The sequence below is a fragment of the Dunckerocampus dactyliophorus genome, chromosome 2 (assembly GCF_027744805.1).
Source record: "Dunckerocampus dactyliophorus isolate RoL2022-P2 chromosome 2, RoL_Ddac_1.1, whole genome shotgun sequence".
NCBI classification, from domain to species: domain Eukaryota; kingdom Metazoa; phylum Chordata; class Actinopteri; order Syngnathiformes; family Syngnathidae; genus Dunckerocampus; species Dunckerocampus dactyliophorus.
The window spans coordinates 36493681-36508699 of NC_072820.1; the positions used below are offsets into that span (position 1 = coordinate 36493681).

The 15019-nt window shown below is 41.5% G+C and overlaps 1 protein-coding gene across 12 annotated transcripts in view; it reads left to right on the top strand.

The window, feature by feature from the left end:
- The window catches only part of si:ch73-103b11.2 (protein outspread), a 52321-nt gene extending 41870 nt beyond the window's left edge, over positions 1-10451 (top strand). For 7 of the 12 annotated variants that reach the window (XM_054766683.1, XM_054766684.1, XM_054766687.1 and 4 more), the window contains 8 exons: positions 131-3820; positions 4302-4449; positions 4531-4636; positions 4718-4877; positions 4959-5066; positions 5144-5230; positions 5320-5482; positions 7948-10451. In XM_054766683.1, coding sequence (XP_054622658.1) covers positions 131-3820; positions 4302-4449; positions 4531-4636; positions 4718-4877; positions 4959-5066; positions 5144-5230; positions 5320-5482; positions 7948-8180 — 4695 coding nt within the window. In that variant the 3' untranslated portion in view covers positions 8181-10451. The remainder of the gene's footprint in view (positions 1-130; positions 3821-4301; positions 4450-4530; positions 4637-4717; positions 4878-4958; positions 5067-5143; positions 5231-5319; positions 5483-7947) is intronic. The other 5 variants (XM_054766686.1, XM_054766693.1, XR_008569475.1 and 2 more) reach the window with 4 other exon arrangements.
- The last annotated feature ends 4568 nt before the right edge of the window (positions 10452-15019 follow it).

The window sequence follows — 15019 nt, forward strand, 5'->3', positions numbered from 1 at the left end:
AGTTCATGGGGGAAAAAATATCTTGCCAAACAAGATTGATTTCAAGAAATTTGAGATGTGGTTCTCCGTATCAGAGAGGGAACATAAGGCCATGTCATTAATCAAATTTGTCTCATCAATCTCTTTCAAGAACACAACAGCCCCTACTTCCTTGCCACACAGAATGCCATGGAAACACTTGCACAAGCTCAACCAAGACTTGCAGAGCGAATTACAGTCCCAAAAGCGCAAGCAGGACCTCACTGAACAGCAGATACATACACTAAAGAGAAGCTACACTGAAGCCCAGGATGCAGTAGACCACCATGAGGCTGATATCCAGGCCCTGCAGGCGAAGCTGGCATCTGCACTGGCTGAAATCTTGGCAAGTGAACAAGCCGTGGCCCGCATGCGCAATGAACTCAAACTTGAACAAGAGCGTTCGAAGGAACAAGAGGAGGAGCACAGGCACAGCGAGGCCACATTGCGAGCCCAGCTAAAGGACAGTGAAGATAGACTCCGTGAGGTGGAGGCCAGCCTTTTAGAGAGGAACCAGGCCCTCAGGCATCTGGAGCACCAGCAGGCCCTGCAGCGAGACCACACCAGAGAGATACAGAGATTACAGGAAAGATTGCAAGAGGTGACTGCGCGGCTCGTTGCCACAGAGGAAGGTCAGGCACTGAAGGAGGAACGCCTGAGAAAAGAGCAGCATGGTATTCAGGAGAGTCACGAGAGGGAAAGACAAAATCTGTGCAGGAGAATAGCTGAAGCTGAAACGGCACAGAAGGGCATGGAGGACAGGCTGCTAGAGGCCGAACAGCAGGTGGAGGCCCTACTAAGAGGGCAGCAGGCTTCAGCAAGAGTAGAATACAGGCAGGAAATGCTAAAGGTGCAAGAGGAGCTTGCCCAGAAGACCAACACGGTAGAGTCATTGAGGGAGAGTGTACGCAGGCTAGAAGAAGAGAGAGGTCTGCTCACCTGCAGATGTCAGGAGCTCCTTAACCAGATTGCAGAGGCGGACCGGGAGGTCAATAAGCTTCGCAATCGCCTGGAAGCGGAAGAGGCAGATTACTGCTCTCTGGAGAACTCTTACGAGAGGGCCACCCAAGAATTTCAGAGAATGAGCCAATTCCTCCGAGAGAAAGAGGAAGAGATTCGACAGACAAAGGAAATGTATGAAAGGCTGATGGAACGCAAGGAGGAGGACTTGAGAGAGGCACTTGTTAAAATGACAGTACTTGGCAACAGCTTGGAGGAAACTGAACAGAAGCTGCAAGCAAAGGAAGACCTTCTTTGTCAAATGAGTCAAGGTCTGGTAGAGAGAGTTGAACCCGGCAGTGCTGAACAAGATCTTAAAGCCAAGCTTGTGGTCGCAGAGGACCGCATCGCAGAGCTTGAGCAGCACCTCAATGACTTACAGCTGGGATATTCTGATCTACACTCAGGGAGGAAACAAGTCCAAGAACAAAGCAAACGGGAACGTGTCTTTTCTTCAAAAAATGCAGCTAAGATGGAGAATTCCACCGATGACAAGGCGTCTCAAGCGACCAAAAGACCAAGAATCCGTTTTTCTAATATCCAATGCCAAAAATACATTGACTTGGATGACCCGGATAGTTGCCATATGAGCAGTACACTTGAATATACAAGACAAGTAGATAACCAGAAAGACTTTGATGTAGCTGAAGCACTCCCCCCCTCAGATACCCCATTCTCACATGCTAGTGACTCTGAGAAGTTTATCTCCATTGTACATGCCCTAGAAACTAAACTGCTCACTACTGAGGAAAAACTGAGAAATCTAACTAAGAATCTACAGGAGCAACGTACCATTCATGTTGAAGATGTGTCCAAGAAAGATCTAAACTTGGTTGAAAACCATCCTTACACAGACAAAGATTTAAAATGTGCCTGTGGGCCGCCTGTGAACAATCCTTATGCAAAGGCCCTGCATTGTGTGGAAACAAGTCAAAATAAAGTCAAGGCTATTCTGTCTGGCACTCACGATACCACTGATTCACAGCTTCACTCACTGTCAGAGGTTGAAAATGAGCTGTTGAGTGCATCAATGTATATCCGCCATGGGCAAAAGACCTTGGAAGAACAATCACCTGCACCCCCTCAAATGTCAGAATCTTTGGATAAAGATACAGTTCATCTCTTTGCCAAGACACTTTCTTTTGAGGCTCTTGTTTTGAATAAAATGGCATTGCTGGTACAGTCCTCTGACTCTGACCTTGTCCAGACGCTGACAGCGATGTGGGAGGACATAGAGAACATTAAAAGTGATGACAAAGATTGTTTAGCTATAGTTTATGCAGATGTCTTGACCAGGAAGTTGATGTTGGAGAATGCATTCTGGAAGGAACTTGAGAAAGAGACGACACCGTGTGAAGGTTCAAATGTTGCCAAATCACAGGAGGCCAGTGTTGCAGCTGATGCAGACATAAATACATCAGCTGTATTTAATACTTTAATCAAAGCAGAACTGTCCTACTCCATTCAAAACCTCAAGCTTTGCTATGAAGACAAATTCAGGCAACTTAAAGGGGAGCTGGCTGAAGCTCACCACAATCTACAGCAAAGGGAAATGGCCTTGAAGGCGATTATTGAAGCCTCCAAAAGGTCCGATTTGAAAAGTGTGATCAAAGAAGTTAAAAGTAACTTTGGCTTCGGCAAACAAAAGTTGGCTGATATTCGCCCACCTGAACTTGCCCCGTACACTGAGCAGATTGAACTGCAAGATGCTCGTGAGCTTGCTGAAAAGATCTTAGAACGACATTTTGCAGAGCAAGTCCCATCTTGTGGTGTTGACTCCATAGAGTCTCTTCAAGATGCACATGACAGCTTGGCGACTGAGCTCCAACACCAAGCAGCAAAGCTGTACAAGTATGCTGAAGAAATACAAAGCAGTGGCAACCATCCTGAACTAGCTAAAATGGTCAATGCACTTTTAGGGCCCCAAACATCTAATATTTTTACAAGTGCCTCTCTTTGTATGCGAGAAGCCCTCAACCAGGCTCAGGTGGCATACGTGGCGTGCAGGCTACGCTCCATGCATGAACGAAATGTGGGTTGGTGTAAACAAACGCATCAGAACATGGGCGTCCTTGTGCAACAGCATGCCTGCAGCGTCAGGGCCATCCACGAGAAGTACCGAACATCTCTTCAGGAGGAGCGTCACAACTTTTCTCAAACACTGGCCATTCTTCAGAAGGAGAACAAAACTCTCAAGAGTGAAGTCAGCCAACGTTCTAACCAACTCTCACAACAGCAAGAACAGCTGATGCTCCTGGAAGAACATTTCAAGATGCAAACTGAGGAGCTGAAGCAGAAGCACAAGCAAGAGCTAAACCTAGCTGAGAAAGAGCGGGCCTCTACAGAGCTGGCCCTTGTGGAGGCCACGACAAACAGCCAGCAGAAGCTGAAGGATTTGCTGTTGGACATGGACACCATGAAGAAGCAGCACCTTAGTCATGTGAGGAAGTTGGAGGAACAATTTGTGCAGAAAATCTCTCAGCTTGAGCACGTCTACAAAGAGGAGATTGTAAAGCTGCATTCCCAGCATGAGGACAACATTTGTAATGCCCAAGCAGAAGATCCTGAGGTGTCCCACCAGCCTTCTTTTGAGGCCTCAGCACCAATGGAAGAGGAGGAGCAAGGGAGCAAGGAGGGTGCACAGATCATGTCAGAGGTGGACACCATGGTGCTGCTGAAGGACAGGATCCAGGAACTTGAGACTCAGATGAACAGCATGAGGGACGAACTGGAGAACAAGCACATGGAAGCAGATGTGGCCAGCCTGAGGGAGAAATACCAGAGAGACTTTGAAAGTCTTAAGGTTTTTTTTTTTATTTTATTTTTATTCTAGCAATCTTAGGTATTTTAATATATATGACAACATAGCCTTAGATAGTAACAATTTAGCACCCATTAAGAGTATTGGAATTGGGAAATAGTAAGATGAATTGCACATGCAGTTAACACAGACTAATTTGAGATATCCTGACTCATCAAACTCATGCACAATGATCATTAAATAACCCGCAATCGCCTGTGATGATGTGTAAAATGTCTAAGTTCTTTGACCATTTCCCCACATTCATTAGAATTACAATAGTCATTTCGCGCCTGTGCTGACTTGGTGCACTATTTTAACTTCCTAACTAGCAGAGCTGGGCCTGCATAACTGCTTACGGTGATCTTGCATGACAACCTTTAGCCTTGTGATGCAATGTAACGGTACACATGGTGTACTAAAGTAGAAATCGTAAAATTTTTATAGATTTATAGTACAGTGTGTTCCCTCTGCCTGTCACCAGGCCACATGTGAGCGTGGCTTTGCAGCAATGGAAGACACCCACCAGAAGGTGATTGACGACCTCCAGAGGCAGCATCAGAGGGAGATTTCTAAGCTCATAGAGGAGCGAGAGAGGCTCCTGGCCGAGGAGACTGCTGCCACTATCGCTGGTATATAAATTATTCTCTATTTTCATCTTAAATTGTCCTACTATAAAGTAAAATATATTTACTGTTTCCTTGAATGTGAAGCTATTGAAGCTATGAAGAACGCACACAAAGAGGAGCTGGAGAAGACTCAGCGCTCCCAGCTCAGTGGACAGAACTCTGATATTGATGAACTGCGATCACAATACAAGTAGGTTTTCTAGCAGCATCATTGCTCAATGAAAGGGAACACGCTGTGCGTCAACAACCGGGGATGATTGTATCTGTCCAGGGAGGAGCTGCAGTCTATCCAGAGGGAGCTGGAGGTTCTCTCTGAGCAGTATTCTCAGAAATGTCTGGAGAATGCCCATCTGGCTCAGGCCCTGGAGGCCGAGAGGCAGGCCCTCAGGCAGTGTCAGAGAGAGAACCAGGAGCTCAACACTCACAACCAGGTTATAATATACACACACAAACACACATAAACTTTCACATCTAATGATGTGTAGTCCCCTTGACTCCATGTGGTCCAACAGGAATTGAATAACCGTCTATCTGCGGAGATCACACGCATGCGCTCATGTTTCAGTGGTGAGACAGCGCTGTCACCGGTTACGCAGGGCAAAGATGTGTATGAACTGGAGGTATGTCCTGAAGGAGGCCTGGACTCCAGGTTACAATGTGTTTCTTCATCTCATCTTTTCCTCTTGCCATTTTGAAGGTGCTGCTTCGAATCAAGGAGTCAGAAATACAGTATCTTAAACAGGAAATTCACTCTTTGAAGGACGAACTGCAGTCGGCTCTTAGGGTCAGCAAAGGCACTTTCTCGTGGAACTATCCTTTTCATTCTTTAAGGACTGACATGTGTACTGTATATACTATATGTCCAACCAACAGGACAAGAAGTACGCCACAGACAAGTACAAAGACATCTACACAGAGCTGAGTATTGTGAAAGCCAAGGCAGACTGTGACATTGGCAAGCTGAAGGAAAAGCTGCTCATTGCCACTGAAGCCTTAGGGGAGAGGACTGTTGATGGGACTGTTACATCTGGATATGGTAAGCGGTGTTTTCTTTTTAGGGAGTTATATTATTTTTCACTCAAATTACAGTTAATCTGCATAGCAAGCTACTGAGCTAACTAGTGAGCCTCTCCAATTTACTTAACCTAAACTTAAAGTGTTTCAAACGGAGTAGGGAAGGACAAAAGCCAAAAATTTACCACTTCCACACAGAATGAGAGGAGAACCTTTTTTTTCCATTCGATCTCAGCCATGGCATGTCTCAGCCATGACATGTCTGCTCTGCTCTGCTGGCCCAGTAGCCAGTCTCCATGCATGCTGTGAAAGGTAATGTAATCTAACGTCATGTCTCAACATTACTGATGATCAGGGTACTTACTTATAAAGCTTGCGTACACACAAAATGGGGCCGAAAAGTTGCATACACAGTTTTCAACGCAAAGTATGGCACCTATAAAAACACAACTTGACGTGAACGTGCGCACCGCTACTCCACCTTTGTAGTTGGCGTACGCACCTTTTGGAGACAGGGCAAAAAGGCAATGCACATTTTAAGTGGTGAAGTTAAATCATATGTTAGAAATAAACATGCAATGGAAGCCAATAAAGATTTATCCATCATTGCATGAAAACATCACACCATTGTTGACTTGAAACATTTGTGCAAAGTGTTATACACTGATGTCTAAACACCATTACGCACGAGCGTGTAGTGTCTGGACTAAAAAATACATGAAAAACACAATGCAGTGCTTAATACTTCATCATTTTATTTTATAATCATGATAATATTATGTGTTCGATTAATATTAATTATAACAAACATCAGGTTGTCAATTAAATAATTCTAGGGATTAAGTTACAAGACAGAGCTAATATGTCCTTCGTGTTCCTTTTCTCGCTTTTTTTGTGGGGGACAATTTATCAAAATAAGAGTTTTTTTGTTGCATATGTCAAGTATGTCATCAATAGCAACATTTATTTACCATGGCCATTTATTTGTGTGGACAGTGTCAGGGCTGTGTGCGTAAACTTCCTCTTTCCTTTTCCACAAATGATGGTGTTTTCTTTTGTTGTGCTTTGAAATAACATACATTAGTTCCTCATAAAATAATTATAACATACCTAATATTTTAATGGTGTTAGTGTCATCATTAAGTTAAATATTAAGTATCCGTCTGGAATTAGAGCAATTAATTTTCAACATAACTGCATCCCTGTTTTGAGTCAATGCGTCCACCTTTACATTAAACAGATTTTGCTAAGATTAAGTTAATCTAAAACAGGGGGGTCACCAACCGTCAATCTCAAGATACTAGTCGATCTTTAGGACTTTGCCGGTTGATCGTGACAATATTGGGGGGGCGGAAAAAAGCCCAGTCCCCAAAATCCAATCGGAGGTCCCATGAGCGCACACACATACAACGGCTCGCCTCACGCACTCAGGTTGAGCAACAAGGGAAGAGAGTGTCAGCGCGCAACGATGTGCCTGCTAACGCAACAGTAATTATTGCCCGTCGTGGTTCAAAATCAGCCTTTGCTACCTCAAAATGAAAGCACAAATACATTAATGGAAAAAATAGTTAGACCACCCTTGTTTCTTCAGTTTGTTGTTCATTTTAAAGCCTGGTACAACTAAAGGTACCTTTTTGTTTGGACAGGTATAACAATGACAACAAAATAGCTCATAAGAGTTACATTTTTTGGCAATGCTATAACTATGTAAGAACTGTGATTTTGGTTATAATCAAGAAAACCATGGAAGTTGCTAGATATCTGTCAGCTCTTAAATTAAACTAATTTGAGCTATATTTGTTAGCCACCCCAATCCTGCAGCCACCAAACCGGATCCCCTCAACGTCCTGGCTGCGCCTAGAAATTCTGTTGATAAAAGTAATAAACACAATCGGTGACAAAGGGCAGCCCTGGTGGAATCCAACTCACAGTCAAAACGAGTCTGACTTATTGCCAGCAATGCGAACCGAGCTCTGACGCCGGTCATACAGGGAGCGAACCACCTGAATTAGGTGATCTGATACCCCATACTTCTGGAGTACTCTGCACAGGATTCCTCGAGGAACACAGTTGAATGCCTTCTCCAAGACCACAAAACACGTGTTGACTGGTTGCTGTGACGCAATGCATTAAGTTAATTATGTTTTATCTACCTCTGCATGTAGTTTAAAATGTTTTACGCTGCTGAGCTGTTGGTATGTAATTCATGTGTGTTGCACTTGCCACAATTTTGTTTACAGTGAACTCATCAGCTGTATTAATGATGGCTGAGCAGTTTGCTCCTTAGCGTTATTACAACATTGGTTTGCTGATGCTGCTGTGTTGTTCAATGCACTTGTCAAACAGTAACAGTGTATGCAAAGAAAGCTACATTTCACAGATTGTGTTCAACCTTAGAGGTTCCACTATATCATTCATGAAGCAATATGGTTTCTAATGCTATGCTAATGAGGTGACATAACATAGTCTTATTTCTGTCTTTGGAAGATATCATGAAATCCAAAAGTAACCCTGACTTCATGAAAAAGGAACAATCAACCCTCCCCAAGTCATCCAGAGGTGTGAGGTCAAAGGTAAGTGTCGGTCCTTCCTCACGCAGTACAATCCTCGCACGACTGCATCATGTGACTTCTCAAGCAACCCAGCCAAATCACATCAGACGTGTGTCGAGTCCTGCGAGATTTGTCATGTGTCTGTTTTGTCCACCAGTCTGTCACTGAACAGGTCTCATGGGACAGCTGACACTCCCCATGTGGGGTTAAGCCCTCCCACAAAACCCATCCCGGGCTGCGCTGTATGTATACTTAAATAAGCATGACGTAGTGCTAAGCATCCTTGCATGACCACACTGCCCTTCTTTCCCTTTTTTTTTTTAATACCAACCTGCACCTCCCACTCAGTGAAATAATTGCAGTATATATTATCAGTCTGAAGATTAGCCGTTTCACAATTGTAAAACATCATTTACCAAGTACTGGACTGGTAAAGTTTGACCTGTGCTGTTTTTTATCGTCTGAGTTTCCTGTTTGTGTGTCTACAAAGGAGTATTATGGCCACAGTGAAGAAAAAAAACGTGATGGTAAAGTCACAATATTATGAGAAATTCAGTCATAATATTCTAATTCTTTTTGACAATAAAGTAGAAATTTTAGCAGGATACAGTTGCAATATTTTGAGAGTAAAGTCACAATATTTGGAGAACAAATTATAAATAAATAATGTTACAAGAATAAAATTGTCATTTTTCATCACACTTTTACAAGAGTAAAGACCCAATAATATGAGAACAAATAAGAAATACATACATTTCAGGAGAAGACATTTGACATTTTATGAGAACAAGAACAAGTTGATTATTTGTAAGGTGGTCATTTTCTAGGACTGAACTTGTATTTTTTACAAGAATAAAGTCAACATTTTGGGAGAATATTGGCACAATATTATCATGACAAGAAAAAAATAACTAATATTTTTAGTATTATAATGAAAATAAATAATGAAATGTGAAGGGAATAAAGTTGTAATTGTACAATAATAATCTTGTAATTTTACACAATTTTTAGTCTTTTTCTTTGTGTTGTTTATTATTTAAAAAAAAAAATTGGGTGGAAATTTTGACCTTTACTTAAAAGAAATAAAATTGCTGCTTTTTTCTTGTAATAACACTTGTTTTCATATATTACACTTTTTCCCCCTCCCCTTAATACTCTTCCGTACTGTCAGATCTTCATTGCTACAATGTGTTTGCATGACATCTCGGCCAAGCCATTTTGTGTCCTTGTATGTAGGAGACATGTTTTTTCAAGGCTCTTCTATGCTGACATGTCAAATTGCTGTGTTGTCCCTAACAGAGCCTAAAAGAGGGACTGACGGTGCAGGAGCGCATGAAGCTGTTTGAGGCAAAGAATTCCAAAAAGATTTAAATGTCAAGAATCTGAAGCGTCTCTTTACCAGCCTTTGATTTATTGTATTTTGTTAGTTTTGCTACGGCTGTGCCAGCAGCAGCAGCACCAGACTCATCATCATAATCATAGGACACATGGAGTGAACGGTCAAACCTTCTGCTTAAATGGAACAAGTTTTTGCATGTTGGAAAAGGTATTTAATGTTGTTGAAGTTGTGGATGTGTGAAATAAGCTGTGAGAGGGATACATGACAGCCTTTTTAATCATCTGCCTAAATGCCAAAATGGATAACACACAGTATGAATAATATATATATATATATATATTTCCTGATATGAATTGTCTGCTGTATTTTATTATTAATGTTACACTTTGTATATCTGAATGATTTGACTGTGTTGAGTGTACATAACTACTGGACATACAGTACAGTATGTAAGAGCATGGTTTGTTGAGTGTTGGGGCATCTACTGTACTTCAGTTTGACTGACGGTGGAAGTGATTGTGTATTTTATTATTTTTTTTTATATAAAATATGTCTGTGTGATGGGGGTGGGGGGTAAAGGGTGGGATTGCACTTATAACTTGACTACTTGAGGAAGCTTTTTTTTTGTCTCTAATCAGTGGTGTGATTTTCGATGATTATTGCAGTGCAACCAAACATGGTGACAAGTTCTGTGACGTACTTCAATCCAGTTTCAAGTGTGTGACTTTAGGACTTTGCATGACTATATTCCGTGTCATTTCAATGGCAGATTGCAGCACGTGGCCTCCTTTTTTCCTACTTTTGACACTTTTAGTGTGGAACCCTTAACCTTAATAAGCTTTGCTTTTGCAAGTCCTGCTGTTTCAACATTACCTCGAAGCACTTGGCCCCCCACTTTATTCTAGTTGTGCCTCAACCCAGTGAAGAACACCCATTAAAAAAAATAATAAAAAACGGAAGAAAAAAAAACTGTGCAGCTATGGAAACACTGTATAGTATTCAAAACCACGCTTTGGAAATGTACATCTCTCTCTCTCTCTCTCTCTCTCTCTCTCTCTCTCTCTCTCTCTCTCTCTCTCTCTCTCTCTCTCTCTCTCTCTATCCTACTCTCTCTCGCTCTCCTACTCTCTCTCTCTCTCTCTCTCTCTGTATCCTACTCTCTCTCGCTCTCCTACTCTCTCTCTCTCTCTCTCTCTCTCTATCCTACTCTCTCTCGCTCGCCTACTCTCTCTCTCTCTCTCTCTCTCTATCCTACTCTCTCTCGCTCTCCTACTCTCTCTCTCTCTCTCTCTCGCTCTCCTACTCTCTCTATATGTATATGCCACATGGAATACTTCTTGTGTGTGCTCGTTTTAAACTTGCTTATCAGCACTATATGAATATATATTTTTTATTTGAATGTATAACATGAAATAAATGAAGTGTTTGGAAAATATGTGAGAAATCCTGTGACTCTTGTAATATGTGCACCTTTCATTCAGCAGGCTCTACGGTGTTAGATGATCAGTCATGCTTGCTTTATTAATCTGTTACCACATTTCCCGTGCATTGAAAGGTGAATTGAAAACGATATGCAGGTATTTTGGGTCTATTTAGATGGTCTAAGTTGCTTTAACTTTTTTGTCCACAAGAGAGTGCTATTAGCTTGGCTTCTGCATTCAATCGAGGCTGAAGAAAGCATTTTATTAAACTTTCCAAGTCTTTTTTTCCCTTATGAGTAATCAGGTATCTCTACTAACAAAAACACACTTTTGCTGCTTGTTTTTGTTTTTCTTCTTCTTCTTTTTTTCTTTCTTCTTCTTGTTTTTCTAATCTTTCTAGGTATTTTATCTTTTTTTGCCATATTTTTTCCTAAACATGTTTATGTATTATCAGCATTTATAAAGTTGAAGTCATTCAGTATAAATAAGTAAAGACAATTTGACCTCTTCAGGGTCTTAACTAAGGCACATCCTGTGATGGCAGCTGACCTTTACCTTGGTGTCTTGCGTGAAGGCTTTGAAGATGCCACAGGACATCCAGTTTAGCGGCCTTCCTCGGGGGCACACAGGTACTTTGTGTGTGTGTGTGTGTTTTTTTTTTTTTAATTATTGTAGAGCTTGGGGGTCATTGACCTTTGCAGCAGCGCAGGGTCCATGATTTAGAAGCAGGGACACAGGTGACCCCTTCTGATGCCGCTTTAGCTTGGGGGTCTCCTTGACTTTTTGGCCCATGTCTGGCCTGATAAGGGAGATATGATGCTTAATATACTGTGTACTAATACAATGGTTCACAAACTCGCAGTAGGGGAGTTAATCTAATGGTACGCAGAAACAAAATATACAGTACTGTATGTATATATCATCATCCCTCGTTTATCGTGGTTAATTGGTTCATTTTTGTAGTTAGAGCATAGAAAACCTGTTTATGAATTTCATAATACAATCTTTATAATTATTAGAGCCCTGTAGACATGACGTAACACCCTGGTGGAGATGAAATTCTCCACAACCTATTACAGGCCCGTAACCAGGGGGGGTTCGTTCGAACGAAACCCCCCGCGGGCCACAAAGGTCCACTTGGTTTAAAAAAAAAAAAAAAAAAAAAAAGTAAGTCTCAGGCACATTCACCAGGCACATTCACACTCGCAAGCTTGATGATGTCATGTTGATGATGTCGAAAATATGCATCAGAAAAATGGAGGGAAAACAAGCACCCTGCAAGCTGTTTGTACACTGTGTGAGCACCACACTAGTTCTGTTTCACCTTTGACACACTTAAACAGATGTTCATGTACTTAGCTAATTATTTAACAAAGCCTTATTTCTATAAACTGCTTGTAATAATTCACTAAATTATTAGATTAATGGATTAAACAGTTAAATCTATACTGTACTTATTTTAAGGCACTCAACAATAATTTAATCAATACACATCAATGCAAACAGTTATTCTAAAGTCTATTTATAATTATTTACCCACTCAGTAAATTAATTTTTGCCTACAACTCCCCCATTGTGGGCCACATTTTCTTTGTGGACCACATTTTAGGCCTCACAAAGATACAGAGACATCTTAAAACACAGATGTTATTGTCGTCCGTGTTTGGTGCCACCACACATTGTCCAACATGGATTTGTGGATGGGGGAAGGATGTGTGTGAACTATCACCGCCCAGAGGATTTTTGTTCCTCTGTAAGAACGGTGTTGGGCATCTTCAGTCCCTTTCTTCGAGCAGCACGATGTCATCTGGAGGGACTCTTTTTTTTTTTTTTTGATGAGGGGCAGAGATGTGGGGCTTTTCCCTTTGAGGTGAACTGGTGACTTGGCACAGTTGGTGACCTAGCATGTCACATGCAGGAAGTAGATGGTTGCTCAATCTAGGAGCGATAATCGAACCACAAGGGACAACTGTAGGTCGGGATATTTCAGGTGGAATTTCACGATGAAGCTAAAATGCACTATAACTTTTACAGGTGAAGTACAGTAGTAGTAAAATAAAAAAATATTGTGAATTTTTCTGTTCAGCTCCTTTTTAGAGAACAGCAATTTGTGGAAAAAGTAGTGAAACATTGAATTTTAGTTTTCTTGGAAAAAAAATGTACAGTTTAGTGCATAGGTTCCCAAAGTGGGGTACACTAATTGTCATAGGGGGTACATTAATACAAATGAAAAACAATTAGTGCCTAACTCCCACAATTACGAGTGCACCTAAATGCCTCACGGCGCAGCAACGGAACAGAAAGGAGCAAAGCATGAAGTTGTTCATTGCTCTATGTTCATCATATGAACAAGTAAGTAAGTTTGATGATTATTTTGTGCGTTAAGAGTGTTTAATCTCAAAGATTTCATTTCTATTGGTGTTCCAATCCCCGCACGGCAGAGCGGGGAAAACCTGTCACTGTGAGTGGGGAATCTGACAAAAATGCCATAAACCGGTGTTTGGAACCCAAGATGCAGAGAGGACACAAACGGAAGTGAACAAAAGATTTAATACAAAACTCTCCACAGGAGTAAAAAGTCCAAAAATAAAAATACCTGGCTATAGGCCACAAAAAGGGAAACACAAAACACTGCTAGAAAAAGAAATCGCAGGAAAAAACTACAAAAACTTAACGCTGAGAACCGATTCAAACGGAAAGATGCCAACATCAGAATGGAATAAAAGATATGTATTCTCAGGGCATTCAATTGATCACAACTGGACTGTTACAGGTTGTCTTAGAACAGTGGTTCCCAAACTTTTCACAGTCGCATACCCCTCAGACATTTCTTTGGGTCAACTGTCTGAAGGGGTACGCAGCTGTAAAAAGTTTGAGTAGTGTAATTTATTAATCATAAATGTGTTAAAATTAAATTAAAATATGATGTTCCTTTTTTTGCAGAAATATCCCTGTTTAACTCCCCTCATGCACCACAAGCCAATTACCTGTGAGTACAAGATGCATCTTTGAACCGGCATGGTAAGCGGAGGTAGTAAAAATGTTGACTGTGTTATACATTTGTACAATGATTCTCAAACTTTTTACACCAACTTTCACCTTAAAACTTAAGTCTAACAGTTTATTGTTATTGCGTTGTAGTGTAGAATTTAATTGCATTATATTGGGTGGGGGCCGCACGGTGGTTTAGTGGTTAGCATGTTGGCCACACAGTCACAGTCTGGAGATCGGGAAGATGTGGGTTCGATTCTCCCTTGGGCATCTCTGTGTGGAGGTTGCTCCCTGTGCGTGCGTGGATTTTCTCATGGCTGGTGGGTTAACTGGAGACTCTAAATCGTCCATCGGTATGAGTGTGAATGGTTGTTTGTCTATATGTGCCCTGCGATTGGCTGGCGGCCAGTCCAGGGTGTACTCCACCTGTCGCCCGAAGTCAGCTGGGTTAGGCTCCAGCATACCTGTGACCCTAATGAGGATAAGCGGCATAGAAAAAGGAAGGCTGGATATACTGGGTGGTGTGTGTAATACAATGGAACCTCGGTTTTTGAAAGCGCTAGTTTTTATATGATCTGGTTTTCGATTAAAATTTTTCGTTCAGTGTCCATATGCGTTTGCCCTGTAGTGTATCCGCGGAATGAAGTGCCCAAATGCGTTGGGGACTCACTGTGCATTGAGTGTGGCTGCTAAATAACCTGCCATGAGGCCAATGAAAGTTGCAAAATGCCAGCAATTTGATAAAGAAGTTGAAAAACACTATTTTAATTCAAGAAAGAACTCATAACAAAGTGCAAAGATGGCCTCCCTCCCAATCCCTCGCTGTTTTCAACAAGTCTTTTGTAAAGGCAAAAATGTAAAATTTGTCCGGTTCATTCATCATTTAAAATGACTTCACTTTTGTTTTCTGCATGAACATCTATAATTTTTCTCTATAACATTTATTTTTGTTAATATGTTTGGGTGTCCTGCGATTGGCTGGCGACCAGACCAGGGTGTACCCTGCCTCTCACCTGAAGTCAGCTGGGATAGGCTCCAGCATGCCTGCTACCCTAGTGAGGATAAGCAGCATAGAGGATGGATGGATGGATGTTTGGGTGTCTTGAACGTATTAATTGCATTTCCTCAATTTTCGTTGGGCCTTTTGGAAGGAATTAATAACAACAACTGAGGGCCCACTGTAATTTGCCCATACCAGCCAAATATTACAAACGCTTGCGTTTTGTTTCCCTTTTATGACAAAGTGATTTTATTAG